This window comes from Ochotona curzoniae, unplaced genomic scaffold (assembly GCF_017591425.1).
Source record: "Ochotona curzoniae isolate NIBS_2020 unplaced genomic scaffold, NIBS_Ocur_1.0 contig_1, whole genome shotgun sequence".
Taxonomy (NCBI): domain Eukaryota; kingdom Metazoa; phylum Chordata; class Mammalia; order Lagomorpha; family Ochotonidae; genus Ochotona; species Ochotona curzoniae.
Window position 1 is genome coordinate 35,917,815 of NW_024464918.1, and position 22,016 is coordinate 35,939,830.

A 22,016-nucleotide genomic window follows, 5' to 3' on the forward strand; every position below is an offset into this window, starting at 1 on the left:
GGAAGTCAGTGAAGGATGGCCCAAAGCCTTGGGTCCCTGCACCCACAAGGGACACCCAAAAGAAGCTCCTGGTTTAGGATTAGCCCAGTTCTGGTTGTTGTGGCCACTGGGTGCTACGAACCAGTGGATGGAAGATATCTCTCTCCTTCTCTCTTTAACTCTGCCTTTCAAATAAAAATCTTAACTAGTGAAATAAATAAATATTAAAAAAAAACCCTAAATCTCTTTTTTTCAGGAGAGAAACCTTAGGACTCTTAAGATGCTGCTTACGCACTCGATGAAAGCTGCTGCAGAGCGCATGGAGAAGTTAACTATGCATGACAGTCAGCTGTGCTGGGACACAATTTACAGCGCTGGGCCGTGCCCTGACTCTGCTGCCCCCACCGCCAGGTGCCTGCAGTAAGTCATTCCTTCCTGCTTTGATCTGGAGGCGGAGCAGAAGTCTCAGTGGGCATGACCACTCCAGGGAGTAGAGAGTCGGCAGGCTGCTCAGTCCTGCCAGGCAACCTAGGATAAAATACAAATTGGGGCACTGCAACTACCCTGGCAGTGTACTTCAAAGAGACAGAAGTTCCCTTAAGTCTTGACTGACTTTTAAATCTAGCTCTTAAAGAAACCTTCAAGATCAAGTGGCCTTTCTTTGACCAGTCTTTTTGTACATAAACATTATGTTGCAAAGGTTTTGAGAAATTCGCAGATGCTGAAAAAATTTTAACTAGCCATGCAAATTGTGGCTGAATTCACTCCAGCATTTTTTCTCCTTGCCTTTTCTATTTTATAATCTTGCCTTGGGGCTGAGGCACGGCTGGTTGAAATGTTTTAGGAAAAGAGGTGAGGATGTGTCAAAAAAAGCTGATTCCCAGGACTGGCAGGGGAAATACGACGTACACGGTTGCTGGCAGAAACCCAACTTCCAGTCAGACACAAAACCGGTCTGTGCAGTGTCCAGGTTAATAAAGCTGATGGATGCTTGCAAATTAGGAGTGTACTGTTGGCCAAGCTCCCCTGGCTAGAGGCTGGTAAGCAAGGTTAAAAACTGCAAGGATAATCTCACACTCTCTCACACACATACACACACACACACACACACTACCTACCTACCTACCTACCTACCTACCTACCAGGATGGGAGCTTAGTTTTAGATTCCCCTTGACCAGCAAACTTGCTAACACAACATGTACACACTTTGCACGCAGAAACAGAAGTCAGGGAGACGCATGCTCAGCCCCTGTCTTCCCCTGGTGCCCCTAGCCACTCCCAGGCCAGACCTCGGCCGCATGGTCGAGGCAGCCTCTTCCTCTACCACTGCCACCGAGGGGACTTACTGAGCACTTGGCCAAGATTCCACACTTTCTGAGGTTGCATTTGAGGAGATACTTTCTTTTTTTAATTAAAAAATATTTTTTCAACAGACATGAACATTGTGGATAGTTTTGGTGTTATATGTCTACATTGTTATAGCCAATTGGGATAAACAACTTTATCCTTCTAAGCATTTAACATTTCTTTACAATGAAAGCATCCAAATGTTATCTTTTAGGTTTTTTGTTATTAAACAGGGAACTACACAGTACATTATTGACACTTACCCAGCATACAAGAATCCCAGAACTTGTTATTCTATCCAGCTATGATCCCATACCATTAATCATCCTTTCCTATGCCTTCCCCCATCTCCTTTTTTGGCCTCTGGTAATGATTATATTTTTAACTTCTACAAGATCACCCACTTTTTAGATTCCATTATTAATGAGATCAAATGGCATTTGCCTTTCTGTGCTTGGCTTATTTACTTAACACGATGTCCTCCAGTTCTGTCCATGTTGTTGCAAATGACAAGATATCATCCTTCTTCATGGCCGAGTAATATTCTATCGTGTATATACCATGTTTTCTCTAGCCATTCATCAATTCATGGACACTTGGGTCTTTTCCAATGTAGTATAATAAAGACCATATGTATAAAACCAACAGCTAACACTGAATGCAGGACAGTTGAAGGCTTTCTCAGATCTGGAACAAGACAAGCAAGTCCTAGTAGGGCAGCTGGGCCAAAGAAACGAAGGACATTCAAATTGAAAAAGGGTGAGTTATGTTGTCACTGTTTATAGATGACATGCTCTTTTATACAGAAAACCCCAAGTGTCTATCAAAAACCTGTTAGAATTAACGGGTTTATTAGTCAAAGTGGCAGGATACAAAGCCACTCCACACAAATCAGTAGCAGGGGGTGGGGTGGCACTGTGATGCACACGGTTAGGTTGCCTTTGGGATGGCAGGTCGGTATCCCAGCTACACAGCATCCAATCCAGCTTCTACTAACACACCCAGAAAGGCACTGGGTGGCAGCCCAAGTCTGTGGAAACCACAGTTTCTGGCTTTTGACTGTTGTGGCCACTGAGGAAGTGAGCCAATAGATCCAAGATCTATGTCACTCTGTTTTTTAAACAAATCAGTTTGCAAAAATCAGTGGTTGAGGGCTAGTGTGATGGCTCAATGGGTTAATCCTCTGCCTGCAAGGCCCACCATCCTATGTGGACGCCAGTTCATGTGCTGGTTGCTCCAGTTCTCATCCAGCTCCCTGCCTGTGGCCTGGGAAAGCAGTCAAGGATGACCCAAAGCCTTGGGACCCTGCACCCACGTGGGAAACCACGGAGAAGCTCCAGGCTCCTGGCTTCATATCGGCTTAGCTCTGGCATTTACAGCCACTTGAGGAGTGAACCAGCAGATGGCAGATCTTTCTCTCTGTCTCTCCTCCACTCTGTATATCTAACTTTCCTATAAGAAAATAAATCTTAAAAAAGTAAATATTTTTAAAGAAAATGAGATTTAAAAAAAAAGAATACTAAAAGCATTGCTCATTCACATGTAGAAGAATGAAACTATCTCACTGTGTACAAAAGTCAACTCAAACGAATGAAAAGACTTAGACAGTGAAATCATCCACTTATTCAGAGGCAAAAAACAGCTCAGGACTCTGGACGGTCAACGATTTTCCAGATACCTGATAGCACAGAAAATAAAAGCATGTAAGCTAACAAAACAAGAAGTGCGATTTCATCCAACAATTGAAGGTTTTGTACAGAAAGCCACAGAAACAACACTTGCAAGCTGTACGCCTGACAAGGAGGTAATATCCAGAACACGTAAGGAACTCAGCAGCCAACCAACAATCCAATGAAAATCTCGGCAGCTCTTCATAGGCAAGCCTAAGGAAGGTGTACAACCGGCCAACAGGGGTGCCCAACAACGGCCAACCCCACCACGGGAACTGCTGCTGGGGATGGCAAAACAAACAGCACTGGAGGTGCCTCAAAAGAGCTACAACCAGAGCTCCCTGGAGATCGAGCAAGTCCAACCCGACTTTGCATTCCCAGGGCACTGGAAATCCGAGCGTGTGAGGCGGGCCGAGACCCGGCGCCTCCGCGCCTGCTGAGACCGCGTCACGGCGTGGGGGAAGGCGGCAGCCCGCGTGCGGAGCCCTGGCAGAGCCTACCGAGGCCCTGGGACCCTGGCGTCGGCGACCCTCACGTTCTCCTTGCCCTCCCTGTCCGGGTTCCCGGCACCCTGGCCGCCTCCTGGCCGGGACCCCACAGACGCGCCGCGCTCCCGGGACACAACCAGGCGCAAACGCCGACGCACCCGGAGGACTCGCCCACCCAGCGGCCCAGCGCCCAGCGCCCGGCCACTTCCCTGAAAGACAGGGGACGAAGGCGTCTTCCCCTGGAAACATCTAGAACATGGTACCCTCCGGAAGTGACTTCAGGGCCTCCGCGAGAGCCGTCGCCTATCCTGCCGGAAGTGACGCAAGGCGGCGACAGCGGCGTCCGGCTCGTAGGATTTGGAGGGCGAGCTGACCCCGGTGCGGCGGTCGGGGGGCACGGGCGGCTGGTGGCGGGGGTCCCGGGAGGGTGAGGGGCTGTGGCGCGTCCCGAGGCTGAGCCAACGCTCCCTGTCCGCCTTGGGTTCCGTAGGGCCGCCGCGACGATGGGCCGCGAGTTCGGGAACCTGGCGCGGGTGCGGCATGTCATCAGCTACAGCCTGTCGCCCTTCGAACAGCGCGCCTTCCCGCACTTCTTAAGCAAGGGCATCCCCAACGTGCTGCGCCGCTCCCGGGCGTCCGTGCTTCGCGTGGTGCCGCGTGAGTGCGCGGGGCGGGGGGCTGGACGCGCGGGAGCTTGTCCCGAGCTGCCCCGGGTTGCCCCCACGGACCTACTTGTAGGGCTGGGCTGGCCTGAGGTCACTTAGGGGCGCCCCTGCAGGTCACGGCCGTTCACCTGCCCTTAGCGCTGATGCAAGGGTGTCTTGCGTGTTGGGATGTGCAGCAGAACGTCCTGAGCGGGGCGAGGTGGCAGCGACCCTGTGGCACATCTTCCTGGGAAGGAGGGTCCCCCCCAGCCCCCGGCTTTGTTTGGGTCACCCTTACTGTGGATGCGGGCAGCTCCTGTCTGGAGGCCGGTGTCCAGGAGGCCGGCGTGGCGTGTCGGCCCTGTGCTGACTGTGTTCCCCGCTCTGGGTCCTCCCAGCGTTCGTGGTGTTCTATCTGGTCTACACCTGGGGAAATGAGGAGTTTGCCAAGTCCAAGAGGAAGAACCCAGCTGACTTCGAACATGACAAGTGAGCAGCTCTGGGGCCGGCAACGTGGAGGCCTGAAGGTGCATCCGGCGTTTCTGTGAGCAGACTCTGGTGTGACCCTGATTCCTGCAGCTCCGCTCCTCAGCGTGAACCCCGACGGCATCCCGGTGGTGGAGGGGGGTGTAGGTGTCACCTTCTGATCCCATGATAATAAACTCTGACAAGTGTGTTGTAACTCTCATAACGTCCTCAGGCCCCTTCTTGGTGACACAAATGAACTTGTACGTCTCACACCTGCCTGGCACTGAGAAGTAGTTTGCCCATAGTTACACACGGTGGAGTGTGGCCCCCGAGGGTGTGTTCTTAGCGCGAAGCTGTGAGCACTTCTGCTGAGGTGAGCCGGAGCTGGAGGAGGAAGGCAGCTGACAAGGGAGGCGACCACTGACGGGCAGCAGGGTCAGAAAGCCTCGGCATTGACTCTGGCCCTTTGTCAGAAAACTTTGCACCTGCTGTGGGCAGTGTGGTGCAACTGCTGAGGACAGTACATGGTGGCCACCGTCCTGGGCCAGGGCACTGGTTCAAGTCCCAGCTGCTCAGCTTCGGCTCCAGCTTCCTGCTAGTATCCGTGGGAAGGCCTGGGGTGGTGGCCCAAGGTCTGGGCCTCCTGCCAGCGCTGTGGATCCTGGCTTATGCCTGGTGAATGGAAAAGAAGGGGTACTGTCCCAGGAGGTGGGTGAATCCCTGTGGTCCACAGCACTGGTTCCCATAATCTTGAAGAAGAAAGATTTTTTGAAAAAGAACCTTTGGGTGATCTTTTTAGTAGAACAACGCCATGTTATGTTCACCAGGAGATGGTGGTGTCTCACACTGTTCCTTTGTGGGAGAAGCTCCAAGAACACTTCCTGCTGGTTAGCTACAGCTTCCACAGGTTGACTTAGCTTCTGGCTCAGACTCTTCTTTCCTTTTTATTTATTTATTTTTTAAAGATCATTTTAAGCAGTTTGGAGAGGAAGCTGGTTCACTGGCTACAATGTCTGGGATTGGGCCGGGCAGGAGCCAGGAGCTCCAGCCCATTCTCCCTCATGGTGCTAGGAGTCCAAGCACTTGGGCTAGCTCGCACTGCTTTTCTGGCATATTAGCAGGGAGTGGGACTGGAAGTGCAACGGCTGAAACCACCCTTCAGGGTGTGCGTTGTCCATGTTGCAGGGGGCAGCCTAACGTGTTGTGCCACAACAAATAGGTATATGGCCCCATGTTTTCCCTTACCCTAATGATGGATGCTGCTTTCTAAGAAACAAAAGAGTAGGTGCTTCATCTAGAGACTAAGATGTTGGTTTAGACCTACCTGCCCTCAGCTCCCATTCCTGGGTTGACACCTGACCCTGCCTGCCTGCCAATGTTGCCCTTCAGAGATACCAGTGATGGCTCAAGGGATTGGATTCTTGTTGCCCAGGTGCTGGGGACAGGGAACTCTGTGTCAAGTTTTAGGACAGTGTTAGGAAAAGGCCCAATGTTGAAATACTTTGAAAGTAAAATCCATGAAAAACCACTGATGGTGAGAAAGGGAGTTGGGCCCAAGCCTTAAATGGTCCCTTCAGGGCCAGAGTCATGGTAGAGGGGGCTGAGTTGTTGCCTAGAGTGCTAGCATCCCATATTGGCCCTGGTTCAAACCTCTGCTGCTCCCTTTTGGATCCAGCTCCTTGCTAGTGGCCTAGGAGAGCAACAGAAGATGGCCCACGTGCTTGAACCCCGAGCCCATGTGGGCTGAAGCACCTAGAAGCTCCTGGCTTTGGGCCAGATGTGGCTGTGGTGGCCATTTGGGGAATGAACCACAAGGTGGAGCATCTCCATTTCTCTCTCATTCCCTGTAACTCTGCCTCTTTTCAAGGATTTATTTTCATTGCAAAGGCAGATGTACAGAGAGAAACAAGATACATCCACTAAATGGCTGCGATAGCTAGAGCTGAGCCAAACAGGAGCAGGAGCCAGGAGCCTCTTCCTGGTCTCCCACTCAGGTGCAAGGTCCCAAGGCTTTGAGCCTTCACTTCTTTCTCAGGCCACAAGCAGGGAGACTAACTGGTGCCCATATGGGATGCCAGTGCTTGGAAGTGAAGGATTAGCCAGATGAGCCATTGCACTGGCCCCAATTCTGCCTTTCAAGTCAGTCAGTCTTAAACAAACAAAAACGCCCAGCCACTTCCACACAGTGGACCAGCAAGCAGTCTGCAGTCCACAGCTGCGGGAATGTCTCATTGACAGCTGGCTCACATAAAGGCCTTGGGAGGTGGCAATGATCAAATGAATGACAGCGGTCTGACAAGGTGGCACAGGCTTCACAGGAGCAGTTGTCAGGAAACCTTGCCGCCTCCCCCTCCCAGACATGTGCCAATCCTTTCTCGGCTCGTTGTTCAGATTTATTCACAAGTATTGCAACATGTTTGAGAACTGATGAGAGCTGCAGAACTGAACAAGTGGTGCAGTTACCCTCCTCACCCTGCAGATTGGGCAACCTCGCTTGCTGGTGGTCCTGCCCTGGCAGGCAGCCCTGAGCTCCCCCTGCAGCTGGCCAGCCTCGCGTCCTCCTCCTGGCCTCGTTGAGTCTCTGGCCGTTCAGGAAGGATTGACTCTGACATCTTTGGAGACACCAGCTCAGGAGAATCATCCTTACCCTTGCTCTTCAGCTGCGACCAGGCACTGTACTTGCTAGACTGAATCCTCTGTATCCCTAATGCTGCTTAGCTCAAGTGTTCAAGGCTGCCCTAACCTGTCTCGCTCAGGGGCTTCCCTAAGCTGGGGCCTAGCCCGGGGCCTGAGGCCGCTGGGGGTGCAGAAGGTGGGGAGCTGCTGTAGCTTGGTGTTTCTGATGCTAATAGGGGATGTGTCATTTATCAGGGACTCTCGATGACCCCTGGGCCTGGAGCCCCCAGCCCCGAGTGGACTCCCTCTCCTGCTGCTGGGCTGGGGCCACCAGCTCCTGTTCGGCCTTTGGCTACATGGCTCTGCATGTAGGGCTCTGCGATACCTAAGGCTCTGTGTCATGGGCCAGCACAAGTCCCCAAGCCACTGAGCTACCTGAAGCAGGCCCACAAGTCTAGGGGAGGGGGTGTGGGGGAGGAGAGGGGAGCAAATACTTTGCCCCAGCACTGAAATTTTACCTGGAAAAGTTTTCCCATTTCAGTCTTTCATCTTTTATTAAACTCCTCCTGTTCAGGAACAACAGAAGTTTCTGGTTACCACCAGGCCCTAATGATCTGCCCTCTGCCTGGAATGTGTTTCACACTGTGGCTCAGGTGACCTTGGCCTGGTTCTCGCCTTACATCCCAGGCCACCAAGTCTCTATGAGCTGAGTCCAGAGTGGCCAAACTCTTATTCTCTTCCTGTCACGGATCATTCCAGCATGCAAATGTCAGTCCCAGAGAGGCACAGAGTCTGCTCCTGTCTCACTGACTGAGCCACAGACTAAACCCTAAGTGGGCAGGGCTGGCCTCGCTCAGCCCCCATGCAGACTCCAGGGTCCTATAGTCGCGCATGCCTTCCCCGCAACTCATATTGTAGAGGAGTGTTTAAGCCCTGGCACAGGAAGAAGGGGCACGCTGTTAATCCAGTCACTCGGCCAAGAGCCCATGCATTTAAAAGCTCCAGTACTTTAGCTTCAGAAATAGGCTTTCCCTCAATCTGGAGGCGAATGGGAAAGCTGTGGACAGTTGCTGCTGCTTTGCCTCTGCATTTGATATAAACAAAATGAGAGTTCACATACATGGATACGTCCACAATCACCAGGAAGTCGCGTCTTGTGGAAGAGGGTGGCCAGCAAGGCAGAGTTTCCAGCCATAAATGTTTCGTGGCCTTGTTGCTCTCTGGGGAGGGAGTCCAGGGCTGCCCACTCTGGAATGGGGCACAGCCATTACAGATAAACCTACAGGCTTCTTGGGTTGTGCTTGGAGTACAAAGGCAGAAACGGAGGGCTAGCAGAAATCCTATCTCCAGATGCCATTTGGCATGTCACGTAGGTTGCGGGGCTGATTGAGGGAAGGCTGGCACCGAGTCCTCCAACCCAGCTGGCTGCAGGGACAGCACGTTGCCGGTCTTTTGCTTATCTAATCGGCTTTGTGTTCTTTACCCAATGTTCACTAGGTCATCACAGCTTCTTTCCAACCCCATAAGCTCCTTCACGGGCCTTATATCTCAATCTATTTAGTGGCCAAGTTCAGGGTGAAGGGAGCAACCCACTTGTGTTCCACGTGTAGAACGGTCAGCTGGACTTGCTAGGTTCCCCCAAGGTGTAGGCAGTGGCTGCATGGTCCTGAGAACTGGAAGCAAGACAGATCTGTGGAGTCACATTCTGCCCAATCCCAGCTCTGGTCCCACTATCCCCTCCCATCGCAAGAAGCACCTGCTGCTGGCCTGGCTGCCAAGACTGGTGCCCATCCTGCTGTACTTCCACATGTCCTGTGTCTCCTTGGCCAAGTCTTCAGTGGGATGCCACATGAGCTGCCTTGCTACGGGTCTTTTTTGGCCTATCATTCCGGGCCATGGGAAGCTCTTGGCTTGGTTGGCTTGGTTGCAGATAGCTCAGCCTTACTGTGCCTGCTGCCCTGCAGCTGCCAGGAAGGGGAGCTCCACCAAAGCCTAAAGGTGGTCCTAGAAGAAAGCCTGTTCACTCAAAGCTCTCAGTGCTATTTGCCATTGCACAAGTTCAGCCGCTCTCTGAGGCTAGGGGCTCCAGCTCCCCTCCCCAGCCATATGTTTTAACAAAACACCCAGCAGCCTGCAAGAGGGCAGGTTGGCCTAACTTTTCAGTTTCCCACAGCTGGGTCTTCGGTCCACAAGGATATTGAACTGGCACAGGTCGCTGGGTTGGTAGCTCACAGATACAGCAGAGGGGCCAGGGCACCATAAATCCTGTGGGCTGGTGCTACCCAGCTGACCGCTTCACACCATAACCAGTGCTCCCTTCCCGGACAAGGCCCAAAGAGGTCAATGGTATCTTTGAAGACTTCATTGTTAGAGTTCTGTATTGATGGGCGTGATCTCACTGAGCTATTTCGGTACAGAAATCTGGCCAAGTTCCTAGGCTCCCTCGGTGGTTTCAGGTGGCTTTCAGAGGGAGGGAACAGCAGTCAGTGCTGACTTTGGGTAAAACAGATGAAAAAGTCCAGATGTGCAACACAACCACTCAAAGTCCAGATGACAGATCAGTCAATACAACGTGCCTGAAAGGCAACCCCTGAGCACAGTCCTCTGGTAGACATTAACTTATTAAACTGATCCTGATTACAAATAGAAACTTTGCCCCATCTCACCTGGCAACCACGCCAGGGCAGACACCAGTCTATAAAAGGAAGTGGGAACTCTCCGTGGTCCTCAGGCGCCCACACCCTGCCTTCAGCAAGATGTGGCACCTCAAGCTGTTGGCGGTGCTCATGATCTGCCTGCTGCTTGTGGGCCAGGTAAGGCAGGGGCCAGCTGGAGCAGGCAGTGGGGGTGGAACTCAAGCGCAGCTGATCAGTGGCACCCTGCTTCAGTGCCCAGGAGCTCGGCAATGGCCTGCTCCTCCCCTCAGGTGGTGAATTTGCTTCTGCTCTACAGATTGGGGGCTCCCCAGTACCAGAGCTGAGCTTGGCAAAGAGGCGGCTGCGGAGGATGACCCCGTTTTGGAGAGGGGTCTCCCTGAGGCCCATTGGAGCCTCGTGTCGGGACAGTGCCGAATGCATCACCAGGCTGTGCAGGTGAGGCACACTGGGAAGGAGTGACTGGGAGGACGGAGGCTTCCACCAGGGCTGGGAAGGGAGCGCGGTCAGAGAGTGGGAGGTTCCCATCTCCTGTCCCCTTCAATTGCATCCACTGAGCAGAGAGGAATGAAGCCCAGCAGAAGTGCTCTGGGCACTCCAGACTCCATGTCTTAAAAAAAATGTTTTCTCTTCCCCTAGAAAAAGACGTTGCTCCCTAAGTGTGGCCCAGGAATGATGGATACTCTAGGGAACAGGCCAGCCGTCCCCTCCGACAAGACTCCATCCTATGGGATGTTGGTTAATGATGCTCTGGCGGGAGATCCCCAGGTGAAGCAACCTGGGTGTTTTAATATTCAAAGACAGATGTTTTAAATTGGTCTCCATCTCTTTTTACAATGTTGTTGTGTGGATGAGTGTTAAATAAGCTTTGCACTTTAGAGTTTATTTTTCTACAAATATTATTAAATGTCTCATTGAAACTGGAAGTCTGAAATCCTAGCTCCTGAAGGATTCAATGTGTACATGATAGCAAAAATCCAGCATTGTCCGATAACAAAAGGGGCAGAGTGTGGTGAGATGACTGTCCCAAAAACCTGCCCCGAGAATCACACGGAGAACACAACGGCAGCTTAAGGGCAAAGCCAGGCCGCAGCTGTGTCATCACGCTGGGCAAGGCCCCAGCCTGTGGCTCTGGCTCCCGGCCCCTTCACCTTCCTGCAGGAACTGTCAGAGACATGTCAGACAGGTTGGGCCCAACTTTGTCTATGACTGCATGAACCTAAGACAGAACTGGGAGAAAAATCTAGTTTCATGAATTCATAAAGGCCCAGGCAACTAGGAACACCAAAGAATATCTGAGGTTTCTCCTGGGCAGGGTGAATTTTGATCCATACCCCGAGGACGCACAGTTGGCAGGTTCAGAATTGCTGTGGCCACGGTATGTGAGACCCAAGCTGGCAGGGTCTCCTGTGGAACACAGGTACTGGATGCTGAAATACAGCACTGGAACCGCACAGAAACGGAGTGAGAGCTGAGAAAGAGCACAGTGTACACAAACTTTAATACAGAAAATCTATTTGATATTTATTAAACTTAGTCTCTCCAGCTATGGTTTGGCATTATACAAAGCATCTTAATGACACAGTAGAGTTAAAAAGATCTTTACAAATTGAAATGTGATACCCTTGTCTCCAAATATTTTAATTGCCATAAATTTGTTTAAAAATACACATTAAACGCATGTTTGACACTCTAAACTTTCTATAATCTCAATACCACAAAATACATATAATATACTATACAGATGTGGAAAAATCTAGTTAGTATTATAATACTTTGCTCACCATTAACAGCTTTATTATGTGAAATGCACATACTGACTTAGAAATTCTAGCTTTAGAACCCCAAAGTACCTCTGAAATTTTAATGTATTGCAACAAAGAAAAAAAAACCCCACAGTATATAATTGAAATTTTGGTTGAGAATGTCAGATGCCTTAATATTTGGGATAAAAGAATGTAACAAAAACAGCTGGGTCCTGTACAAAACAAGGGCACCCCCCTCACTAACAGTACCTTGCTGCAGAAGCAACGGCTTTAAGATTTCTCAGCGGCGTCATTTCCCCTCCAAAACCCTCCCCAAATATCAAACCGTTATTTACCAAATAATTTTAATTTCAAATAAAAGAACTTTTAATAAATATATAAGCATTTCCACCCTCCATATACAAAATTTCTTAAAACCACTCAAAACGGAGGCTAGATAGAAAGTTTTCATGTTCATACCTGTGCTTACCAAGCCCACGTCCGGCCCTCCCGAGGTGGTGCCTTTCTAGGTACTGCCAGTCGGGCCAGCTCTGTCCGTGAGCCTCCCACACCCCTCCCCCGTACCCCAGTACTGCTGAATGCTCAGGTCGGTGATTTGCCAGGTGCGTGCAAAAAGTTGTATAAAGGGGACACTTCTTGAACAGCAACAACAAACTCAACAATATAGATAACCATGGCACTGATTGGAAAGGCAGTATTTTCAAATAGCTCATCTCCAGAAAGGAACACAGAAAACTCCAATGACTAAAAGCTGCAAGGACACCTCACACGGAAACAGTAAGACCCAAACTCGGGGTGACGGGAGTTTCTGGGCAGAAGCTTTCCCGCTCTCGTTCAGGAAGCTCTGTGCTCAGAGCGGCAGTTCATGCTCAGCGGCACGGTGGTGGCAAGGACAGACCAACGCTCGCGATCCTCAAAGCCAACTCCCTTGCATGGCGATGTCTGAAGCTACAGGTTTAGGCTGCCCCTAAGAGTGATACGACTTCAGACAACGCAGACACCTTATCCTGTGACCACATTGCATTAAGATACAGCTATTCTTAGTATTCCCTTTTCTGGAGACGAGTTTACTATTAATCACAGGGTTCATGTCAATAGGAACTAAGACCAGCTTCCGCTTTACTGATAGCACTCTTCCTGTCGCTTGGTTTTAGGGTTAAGGTCTCAAAGCAGAATTCTCCATTACTGAGCATGCTCACAAACCTGACCCATTTGGCCTCTTGTCCCTGTATATTTCAAGCCACCCAAGCTTTTCTGTTGATTTCCTGAAGAGCAACCTTCCATATGCAGTTTATTGGAAGAAAAGTTGCCTCTTCAACACACTGATATGTGACACTGAAGTCTGGGTTCCATTCATTTGGGAGGATGAGTTACACGAGTCTGTATGGATTTCAAATGCACTGGCTCCCCAGGTCACTTGGATTTTTTGTTTTTTAAACCCAAGGCATCACAATCTTTCTAGAACAGTCACCCCCCCAACCCCAAATGATGTTCCTGGGGACCAGACACAAACCCCTATAAATCAACATACACAATGAAGCCATTTTGCTCAAACAGCAATTGGAAAAGTAAAATTCTTCCCCCCTCCCCACCCCATGAGAGCCCTATTACACTACAGAAGGGCTCAAATATATTTTAAAAGTTAATTTACTACAAATCATAGTAATTAAGCTTTAACAATCTAAAGGAATACACATTGCACCCTTGAACATTAAAATTCAAGGTGTCAACAAGAAAGTGTCTTAGATCAATTTAATAAATAATGTGGAAATAGCTGCACTAAGCTAAAATACTAAACACACACATTTTGACGAACTAATTTCATGTTTCCATACATACATACATACATATATATATAAGTGTGTATGTGTACATAATCTTAAGATCCAACATTGCATACCCTCATGCTGAGAGGAGTGCACCGGGCGCCCTCCCCTGCACAACGAAGCATCACTCTGTGGAGTGCTCACCGGCTGCTCTGAGACTCCACTGAGCCCTGGCCGCTGGGGCCAGCACTTCCGTCCTAACAGGTGCCTTCTGTAGGCTCTTGCTGCGCAACGCAAGCTCATCCACTACGAGTTAATGTACCAAAGTTTCTGTCAATTTTGCACAAAATGCTTTCTGGGCTAGCTGATTCAACCGTGAATGAAAGGAAACAAACAACAATTAAAACAGAAACAGTGAATCTAATAAAGCCACAAGTGTGTCACTCCAAGTGCAGCCCAGGCCCCTGCGGAGTCTCTGATGTGAGAGCTCCCCTAGAAGGACAGGTGTGGGCGTGGGCGTGGGCGTGCATCATCACCCTAAGCTGCGTGGATACCGGAGAAGGCAATCAGTGGTGGCTGGTCTTCTCCACTCTTCAGCAACTACAACTATGAATTTCTCGGAAGTACTCACTGCTCGAAAAGTCACTTTCTTGGCTCCCTGCTCAGGAAAAGGTGGCACTGAGGCAAGGGAAGGGCTGGACTCTTTGCAGACTGGAGCTCGGGCTGGGCTGGGGGAGCCTGAATCGCCTGGAGGGCGCGCTCCCCACTGCGCAGCTAGGCCTGGCAAGGCTGCTGAGACAGCTTTGTCCACCACAAGCGGGTCGCTGGTGGCCTGTAAAGGGTCCAGTGGTGTGGGCTGCTGCCTCCAGGCAAACAAGTGTGGGCTAACAAGAGCAGTCCACAGAGGAATTGTAGAAATAGGTGCTATTTCTATAATTTCTACATATGAAGTGTCAGTCTCGAACAAAAAGTTTTTCTGCCACTTGTCAAAATTGAGTTCTAAATGGTGAGGAGACACGGAGGACACGTACTGTGGGGGAAGGAGTGGTCGCCTTTAAGGAGACCCGAGTATGCGCCAGAGCAGAGGACGACACGGAACGCTGCAGCAGACAGACATGCAAGAGAGGAAGTAGCATTTCCACAGACTAGGAGGGTGAAGATTCAGCTGTTTGGGAGGCAATTTTGATGTATTGCCCATTACCACCTGCTGGGAAAAACCTTCCACAATGAAAAGCTTGAACAATTCATTTTCTAAGAATGAACACTTTTAAGGAGAATATATCTGTGGAGCAGCACCATAAGACATCCGGAAACTGCTTTCACAAAGCATCAGTGGGGCCCGAGAAGTGCTCTGGTTGCCTGTCAGGGCACACAGCAAGCCGGAACACATCAGGGCGCAGAGGGCTCCTGCTGACTGCGGCTGCTGAGAAGGCCAGGAGCCCAGCAGGCATGGATTCCATTCCGAAGACATCACAGCGAGTGGCAGGCTTGGCGTCAGACACGGCAGACGGACAGGGCACGTGCGTGACTGGATTCACAAGGTGTTTCTCACTAATTTACGATTCTGAGCACTGGGAGAAGTTGTCCTCTTAAGAAAAATTGTTCCTAGGACACACTAAGGTTCAATCAGAAAGATTTAAGAGGCAATTTCTCCAAGAGAAAAAGGTTAAATCCAACATAATTTACAGATCTCAACTGTTAATGATACATTAAAAAAAAAACAAACAAACGTGGTACAGAGCAGGTCACAGGACGATGCGAGTTCACTAGTTTCAGAAAGAAGTGTAAAAGAGACTCGGAGACAAAAAAAGATTCACTGCACCATTGAATGTTGAGATTTTCCGCCCATCTTCTCCCTTTCCAATTTCAGGCCTCAGCCACCATCTACGTGCAGTAGGGCCATGTTTTTTTTTTTTTCCTTCTCTCCTGGGTTGGACGGATTCATTTTTGGAATGAGAAGAAGGACAAATTATTTTTTGAAGCAGCATTATCCAACTAGTTAGACTAAGTCATGTACAAAAGCGTTAGATTGACTGGAAAAACAGATGTGGCCCTAAAAGAAGATTTGAAAGGAAAGAGAATTTAATATTACTATAGAAGACCAACTACGTATGGGCGGTATGCTTCTAGTGTAAAACTTCATCTGTAAACAATCCATAGAGTTTTCATTGAAAGGTAAGATTTAAGGCACACGAGACAAGAGAGGGGTGTCACAAATAAAATATGGAAGGTCCATCTGTCACCCTTGATTCCTACATGCATGTGACAGGGAAAGGAACCTGGAGACACAGTTCTTACAGAGCTGGTTCCCAAGCTTGGCCCCTGCTCCCTCTGCTTCCCCAGAGAGCTCAGCACGAACCGAGTGATGTGTTTTTCTAGCGCAAATTTTCTGATACCATCAGAAACATACATCATTGATGAGGGCCTTCGCAATACAAAGGGAGTAAATACAAGATATGTTTAAAAAGGAGAAAAACTCATCATCTCCCCATTGGGCATTAGAACTGTAAGCTGAACAGCAAAAGCACACCCCTCGAAGCTCCAGCCCACGCCACAGCACTCGCCGCAGGCTCTTGTCAGAACAGTACAATCTAGTACGAGACAAGGAAACTGGCAGAGAGATTTGTAACCTTCAAATATCAATTCAAGAGACACCGGCAACAACCCTCAGGAGATGGACCATCTTTTGCTTTTTTTCCCCATAGTAATTTACTCTGCTTCAATTAAGTGTCAAATGATTGACAGCAAAAAAGAACACACGGTTTTATAATAAAACCCCTATAGTTCAAGATTGTCCTTTTATGAAACCATTCAGTATGCTATCACTCTCCCGGGAAGCTGCCTTTTCTCTTCTGTAATGCATTAAATGCAAGTCCTAGACACCTTGTGATTGTTCTAGTGTTATAAACACACATTCACAGTTTCTGAAGTAATGCATACCAAATCAGACACATTTCATTTCACATCCACATAGAATGACATCTCATATTTAAGTGATTTTTCATGTGTATAATATCCTTAATACTAAGCATCAATTCTACAATAATAAAATTGTAGTTAAGATTTGAAATAATATTCAGGTAGTAGGAATAGACACACAGGTCCATGTTCTAGATGAACCAACTCTTAACTCTTAGAAGAGCTACCACAAAAAGACATTATTAGGTAACAAACTTCCCAAAGTATATAAATAAAAATGTTTACATTAAATTTATGCTAAATATTCAATAGAGTAAATTTATAGGCAGAAATAATTAACGTTTCAAACAAGCCCCAATCTGGGAACTTAGAAAAATTAAAATAAATAGAATTTCATTTCCTTAGTTATGAATCACAACTGGTATTTCGATCTTATTATAAAGCATCTTGCAACTGTGCTGCATTTAAATAATTTTTCACATTGGACATGTTGAAAGGGTCAACTGAAACGATGGTTTTGGGTTATTAAAAACAACACACGGACCAAGGAGGAGAAAATCGTTCCTCATTCTTAGTGTCAACTAGGTGGCATGGTTATGGCAGTTTCCTTTGTGATGTGACACAGTGTTGTGGAGAAAAATCAGAGGCATCAAGAATATGTTCAGTTCAAGACATCAACTTGGTATCCTGGCGGAGCCAGTGCAGTCCCTGCCGGGTGTAACGGACCAGATCTGTCATGATGCTCGCGTTAAAGATGAGTGGGCCCATCACCTTATCCAGTTCAGCAAAGAATTCTAGAAACAAACACATTGATTAAGTAATATTCTTTTGAATCACTGCTTTAAAACTCTGAATCTAGACCATGAAATAATATTCATGGGAAGTAAAAAATATCACTCCCCATCCTAAAATATTACTTTTATCTTTTAGAACAAATTACCTTAAATTCTGAAGTTATATTTGCTTCCTAATTATACAACATCTTCCACAGAATGCACTGTGAGGAATTAAAGTGATTTATACACAAACAAAATCTACTGACAGAAATTATAGATTGCTACTATATACAACAAACACCATTAAATAAAGACCTAGAGCAACAACATATTATATTACTTCAAAATATGATCTGTTTTTGTGTAAAAAAAAAAGCCCGAGACAGAAAAAGGAAGATTATTCTGGTGTATTTGCCCTAACAATCTACGTGTCATTTTCCTGCTCTGACCAGGTGCATACACCATTCACATAACAAATGCCACTTTTGTTTTTTAAAGATTTGCTTTAATTGAATGGCAGAGTTTCAGAGAAAAGAAGAGACAGAGAAAAAGAGAGAGCTATTTTCCATCCATTGGTTCACTCCCCAAATGACTGCAGGGCCAGAGCTGAGCCAATCTGAAGCAAGCAGCTTCTAGCTCTCCCACATGTGTGCAGGGGCCCAAGGAACTGAGCCACCCTCTGTTGCTTTCCAAGGCAATAAGAGGGAGCTGGATTGGAAGCGGAGCATCTCAGACTTGAACTGGCATCCATATAGAATGCCAGCACCATAGGTGGAAGTTTAACCTACTGTGCCACAGCACTAGTACTCACATGCCACGTTTTCAGATGATTTTTTAAAACAGGCGATTGAAATAAGGGAATTCTTCCGACATAAACAACTACAGGTCGTTATATAAAACCAGTGGGGTAGAGAGAGAAAGAGCGAGGACAGTATCCTGAGGTTGGAGCCCAGTGTAATCACTTGTTTAATAATGAAACGTGACACCAAACCCGTCAGTGTGACACCACCAGATTGAATCCACTGGCCAATCTTATTATCACCAAAAAGGGGCCTCGCTACACGCTTCCTAATTAAAAACAAGAGCACCTTCTATGAAGCACGCTTATCTGAAACACTGAACTTGAATTAAGTCTCAAGAGGAAACTACTGTATAAGGGAAGTGAATGGGCAGAGGAAGCTAAGCAGCATCCTGAGGAAAGGATCAATGAAATCCACAATCTGACACATTTTCTGGCCTGGCTTCTCAGCATCCATTGCCCAAACCAAATCAAACGACTTTTTAAAGGTGCATTGACACAATGAGAAAAACTGATATAGACAGGAACAACATGACATAAAGCAGTTATGGCTAACTTCAGTAGCTGTTGTTACAGTGTGGACAGGAGCAGTCACCATGGCATAGCAGACTTAGGAATCCTCAGCCTGTGGCTCCTGCATCCTGTATTGGTACAGGTTTGAGTCCCGGCGACTCCACTTCCGAGTCAGCTCCCTGCTAATGGCTGGGAATGCAGCAGAGGGGGCCAAATGCTTCGGTTCCTGCACCCATGTGGGAAACCCAGAGGAGGCTCCTGGTTCCTGGCTTCAGGCTGGCTCGGCTACTTGGGGAGTGAATCAGCAGAAATCTCTCTCTCAATCTGTAATTCTGACTTTCAAGTAAAAATAAATCAATCTTGAAAAAACATACTGGATTCTGCCAGCTCTGCCTTCAGACCAGAGATGGTCTCTCCAAGAAACCATTGAATTTATCTGTACAATAAGATGCTGGACTCTATGCTTGCAATGAAAGAATCTTGACTGAATTTGAACTGTAATATTGCACCAAGGTGGAGGAATCCACCATGGGGGGAGGGTATGGAGAGCGGTTGGGGGAGTCCCAGAGCCTATGAAACAGTGTCACAAAATGCAATGTGATTAATAATAATAAAAATTCACACACACACAAAAAAAATGGAAGATCACTCTGTCTCTCTGTAACTGTGAGTTTCCAATAAAGATAAAGAAAATTTCAATAAATAAATAAATAAACAAATAAATAAATAAATAAACAAACAAACATACTGGGATCAAATATCCTGGCTACTTCACTTCCCATCCAGCTCCCTGCTTGTGGCTTGGGAAAGAAGTGGAAGATGGCCCAAAGCCTTGGGACCCTGCATCTGCGTGGGAGACCAAGAAGAGGCTCCTGGTTCCTGGCTTCGGATCAGCTTAGCTCCAGCCATTGCAGCCACCTGGGGAGTGAATCAATGGAGGGAAGATCTTCCTCTGTATCTCCCCTTCTCTGTATATCTGACTTTCCATTAAAGATGAATAAATCTTAAAACAAAACAAACAAAAACTAGCACCCATATGGGATCCTGGTACAGGCAAGGTGAGGACTTCAGGCACTAGACTACCATACCGGGCCCCAAATCAGGTTTTTTAAAACCCAACTTTAGTTTTCTCTTTTTGTAAAGATTTGTTTATTTTTATTGGAAAGTCAGATATAGAGAGAGGAAGCTCTTCTATCCGGTGATTCACTCCCCAAGTGGTCGGAACAGGTCACTGCCGGGACACAAACCGGCACCCATATGGGATTGCGGCATGTGCCAAGGTGAGGATTTCAGCCACTCGGCAACCTTGCCGGACTCCTAACTTTAGGTTTAATTTGGGGTTTGTCTTCTATCTTGCTCTCACCATTATTCCTCTTTAGGATATGAATCTTGGATTTACTTCTGGCTGTCAGTAGTTGAAGTACGTGAATGTTCTCTGGGACAACAGAGCACAGATTGCTGGGCTAATTCAGTATTCTGCAGAGCTGTGTGGCTTGATACAAGGTTTTAGGTACTTTCTTGGATACTAAATATTACAGGTGCACAGATAACTAGATGTAAGCCTAAGCCTGTAACCAACTTCAGGCCATCATCCTCAAACACAAGACAAATTTTATCACTTTTACAGTAAGACTGCACTTCAATGTGGCAGAAGAGCGGCCTATTTGTCTTTGGCCAAAAAACAACTTAGTGTGAGTTATCTGTGTCATGAGTTGTAATTTTTAAACAGAATTAATTAGATTTAGTGGAGATGAGTAGAAAACTGATTAGACTGTTAGCTCTAAATTAGGCCACAATTTAAACACGGAACAGCCCTCTGAACGACTCCATCCCTCCTTGGCATACCCACGCACCTTTCTGCTCTTTGGAAAGCTGTTCAGCTTGGTCCCAAATTTCGGTGGCATAGAGGAAGTTGGATGTAACCTGCACATAGATGGCTGCCATCTGGTGGATCTTCTGTGAAATGGTCACTGACGAGCCACTTGCTGAAGCACTACTGGCCCCAGAGGAGTAACTTCCTGAATTGCCTGGCGACAGCTTGGGAGAAACAGGGGAGGGCATCCCAACAGCTTTGCTGCACAGAGAGAAAGAGGAGGCAGGTTCACATGGACGCGGTGAGCCTTCTCAATCAACACACTCCCGACGGACGCCACATGAAGTCTTTGACAATTGGATTCTTTTAACTAGAAGGAACTTCAGAAGCACAATTTCTCCCACTAAAGGTCACTATGTTTAATTATAATCCTCTAGATCCTTTGTTATAATGAATAACATCAGAACAGGAGATGGTCAATTGAAGACGCAACACACCCTGCTAGCGGCGGCTCAAGGGCTTCGAAGCCGCGTGCCCTCTCTCTGGCCCAGCACAAGTCCCCACCTAGGCAGGCTTGCGATGGCCTCTTGTTCATATTGCTTTGAATCCTACAAATACTGCACTTTTCCGGGTCAGCTCAATTATTCAGAGGTGACAAAAGGTACAAGTATGCAGAACGTCAGTTCTTTCAAGAATAAATGAACCGAATAAAGAATAAAACTACTAAAGAAAAGAGACTTCGTGTTTATTTCCCTCCCTCTGGGTGAGGGAGTGAAGTGGGGCTGGGGGACAAACCGCAACTATGCCACTAACAGATGCTGGTGATGCCAAGACCCGAGGAAGATGAGCCCACTGTGGCAAATTCACGTCATGGGAATCAACTGAGAGAAGAGCTGAGGTGCAGCGAAAAACTCAAAATTTCCCCAAGTAAAAATATCCCATCTTTAATCTTTCAGGATGATTTCTCTTATCAACTCTTACTTTATTAGAAATGGTTTTCATTTTTAAAGTAGTAATTTTTTCCCAGTTTTGAGAGCTGGACCCTATCCATCCCGCTTTTACATTACAAATAAACTTGTCACAAATCATGCTTTGTCGGATAAAATTATACCTACCTTCCCAAACCGGGGGATGGTGCTTGAGAATTATTGTAGGAATTCTGTGGAAAAAGAAAATGTACTTGAAAAAACCCTTATTACTTAAAAAGTACTAGATACACCCAACTCTGGCTCTGAGCCAGAGCTGGTGTTAGGCTTTATAAATTTAAGATACCGAAGCCTACGTGTGTGCATTTGTGAATACACAACAGAAAGAAGTTACTAGGTGAGAGCTGGGATCTGGAAGACTTCACAGTCGGCAAGGAAAGAATGAGTCACATCCAGACAGATAACATGGAGCCGGGAGGGCAGAGGGCCGAGTCATACTATGTACCAAGAATGTACATGACCCATATAATGTACGTAAAACAGGTTTGAACAAGAAACACAAGACCGTAAGGGACTTACAGACCAGGGTTAAGAGTTTGGATTGAGGCTGTAGGCTCTGGCTAACCTACTGAGGGGTTCCAAGTAATCACAGAAAGATTCTAGGAGGATTTATGTAGTACTGATTTGAAAAAGCACAAAGATGTTTTAGGAAGCTAAGACAACAGTCTAAAGAATGGCTGTGTAAACAAAATGTCATTAATTGGCGGGGGGTGGGAGGGTATGTCAGGCACAATGGTTCAACTGCTAATCCTCTGCCTGCAAATGCCAGCATCCCATATGGGTGCTGGTTCATGTCCTGGCTGTTTCACTT

General features: G+C 47.5%; 3 protein-coding genes across 5 annotated transcripts in view; 2 read left to right on the forward strand and 1 right to left on the reverse strand.

The window, feature by feature from the left end:
* The first annotated feature begins 3,756 nt into the window (after positions 1-3,756).
* On the forward strand, positions 3,757-4,817 carry LOC121153821 (cytochrome b-c1 complex subunit 8). Its single transcript, XM_040976566.1, has 3 exons — positions 3,757-3,863; positions 3,976-4,142; positions 4,528-4,817. The coding sequence occupies exons 2-3, from the start codon at positions 3,989-3,991 to the stop codon at positions 4,620-4,622; spliced, it is 249 nt and encodes an 82-aa protein (XP_040832500.1). The 5' UTR covers positions 3,757-3,863; positions 3,976-3,988; the 3' UTR covers positions 4,623-4,817.
* A 5,131-nt stretch (positions 4,818-9,948) lies between these two features.
* LEAP2 (liver enriched antimicrobial peptide 2) lies at positions 9,949-10,793 on the forward strand. Its single transcript, XM_040971593.1, has 3 exons — positions 9,949-10,026; positions 10,166-10,305; positions 10,507-10,793. Exons 1-3 carry the CDS (start codon positions 9,970-9,972, stop codon positions 10,541-10,543), a joined length of 234 nt encoding a protein of 77 aa, XP_040827527.1. The 5' UTR covers positions 9,949-9,969; the 3' UTR covers positions 10,544-10,793.
* Positions 10,794-15,001: 4,208 nt separating this feature from the next.
* Positions 15,002-22,016, reverse strand: part of AFF4 (AF4/FMR2 family member 4) — a 69,577-nt gene continuing 62,562 nt past the window's right edge. For all 3 annotated transcript variants that reach the window (XM_040971570.1, XM_040971561.1, XM_040971579.1), the window contains 3 exons: positions 21,335-21,378; positions 20,260-20,480; positions 15,002-17,112 (listed from right to left, as the gene is read on the reverse strand). In XM_040971570.1, the coding sequence (XP_040827504.1) occupies positions 16,985-17,112; positions 20,260-20,480; positions 21,335-21,378 (393 nt within the window). In that variant the 3' untranslated portion in view covers positions 15,002-16,984. The remainder of the gene's footprint in view (positions 17,113-20,259; positions 20,481-21,334; positions 21,379-22,016) is intronic.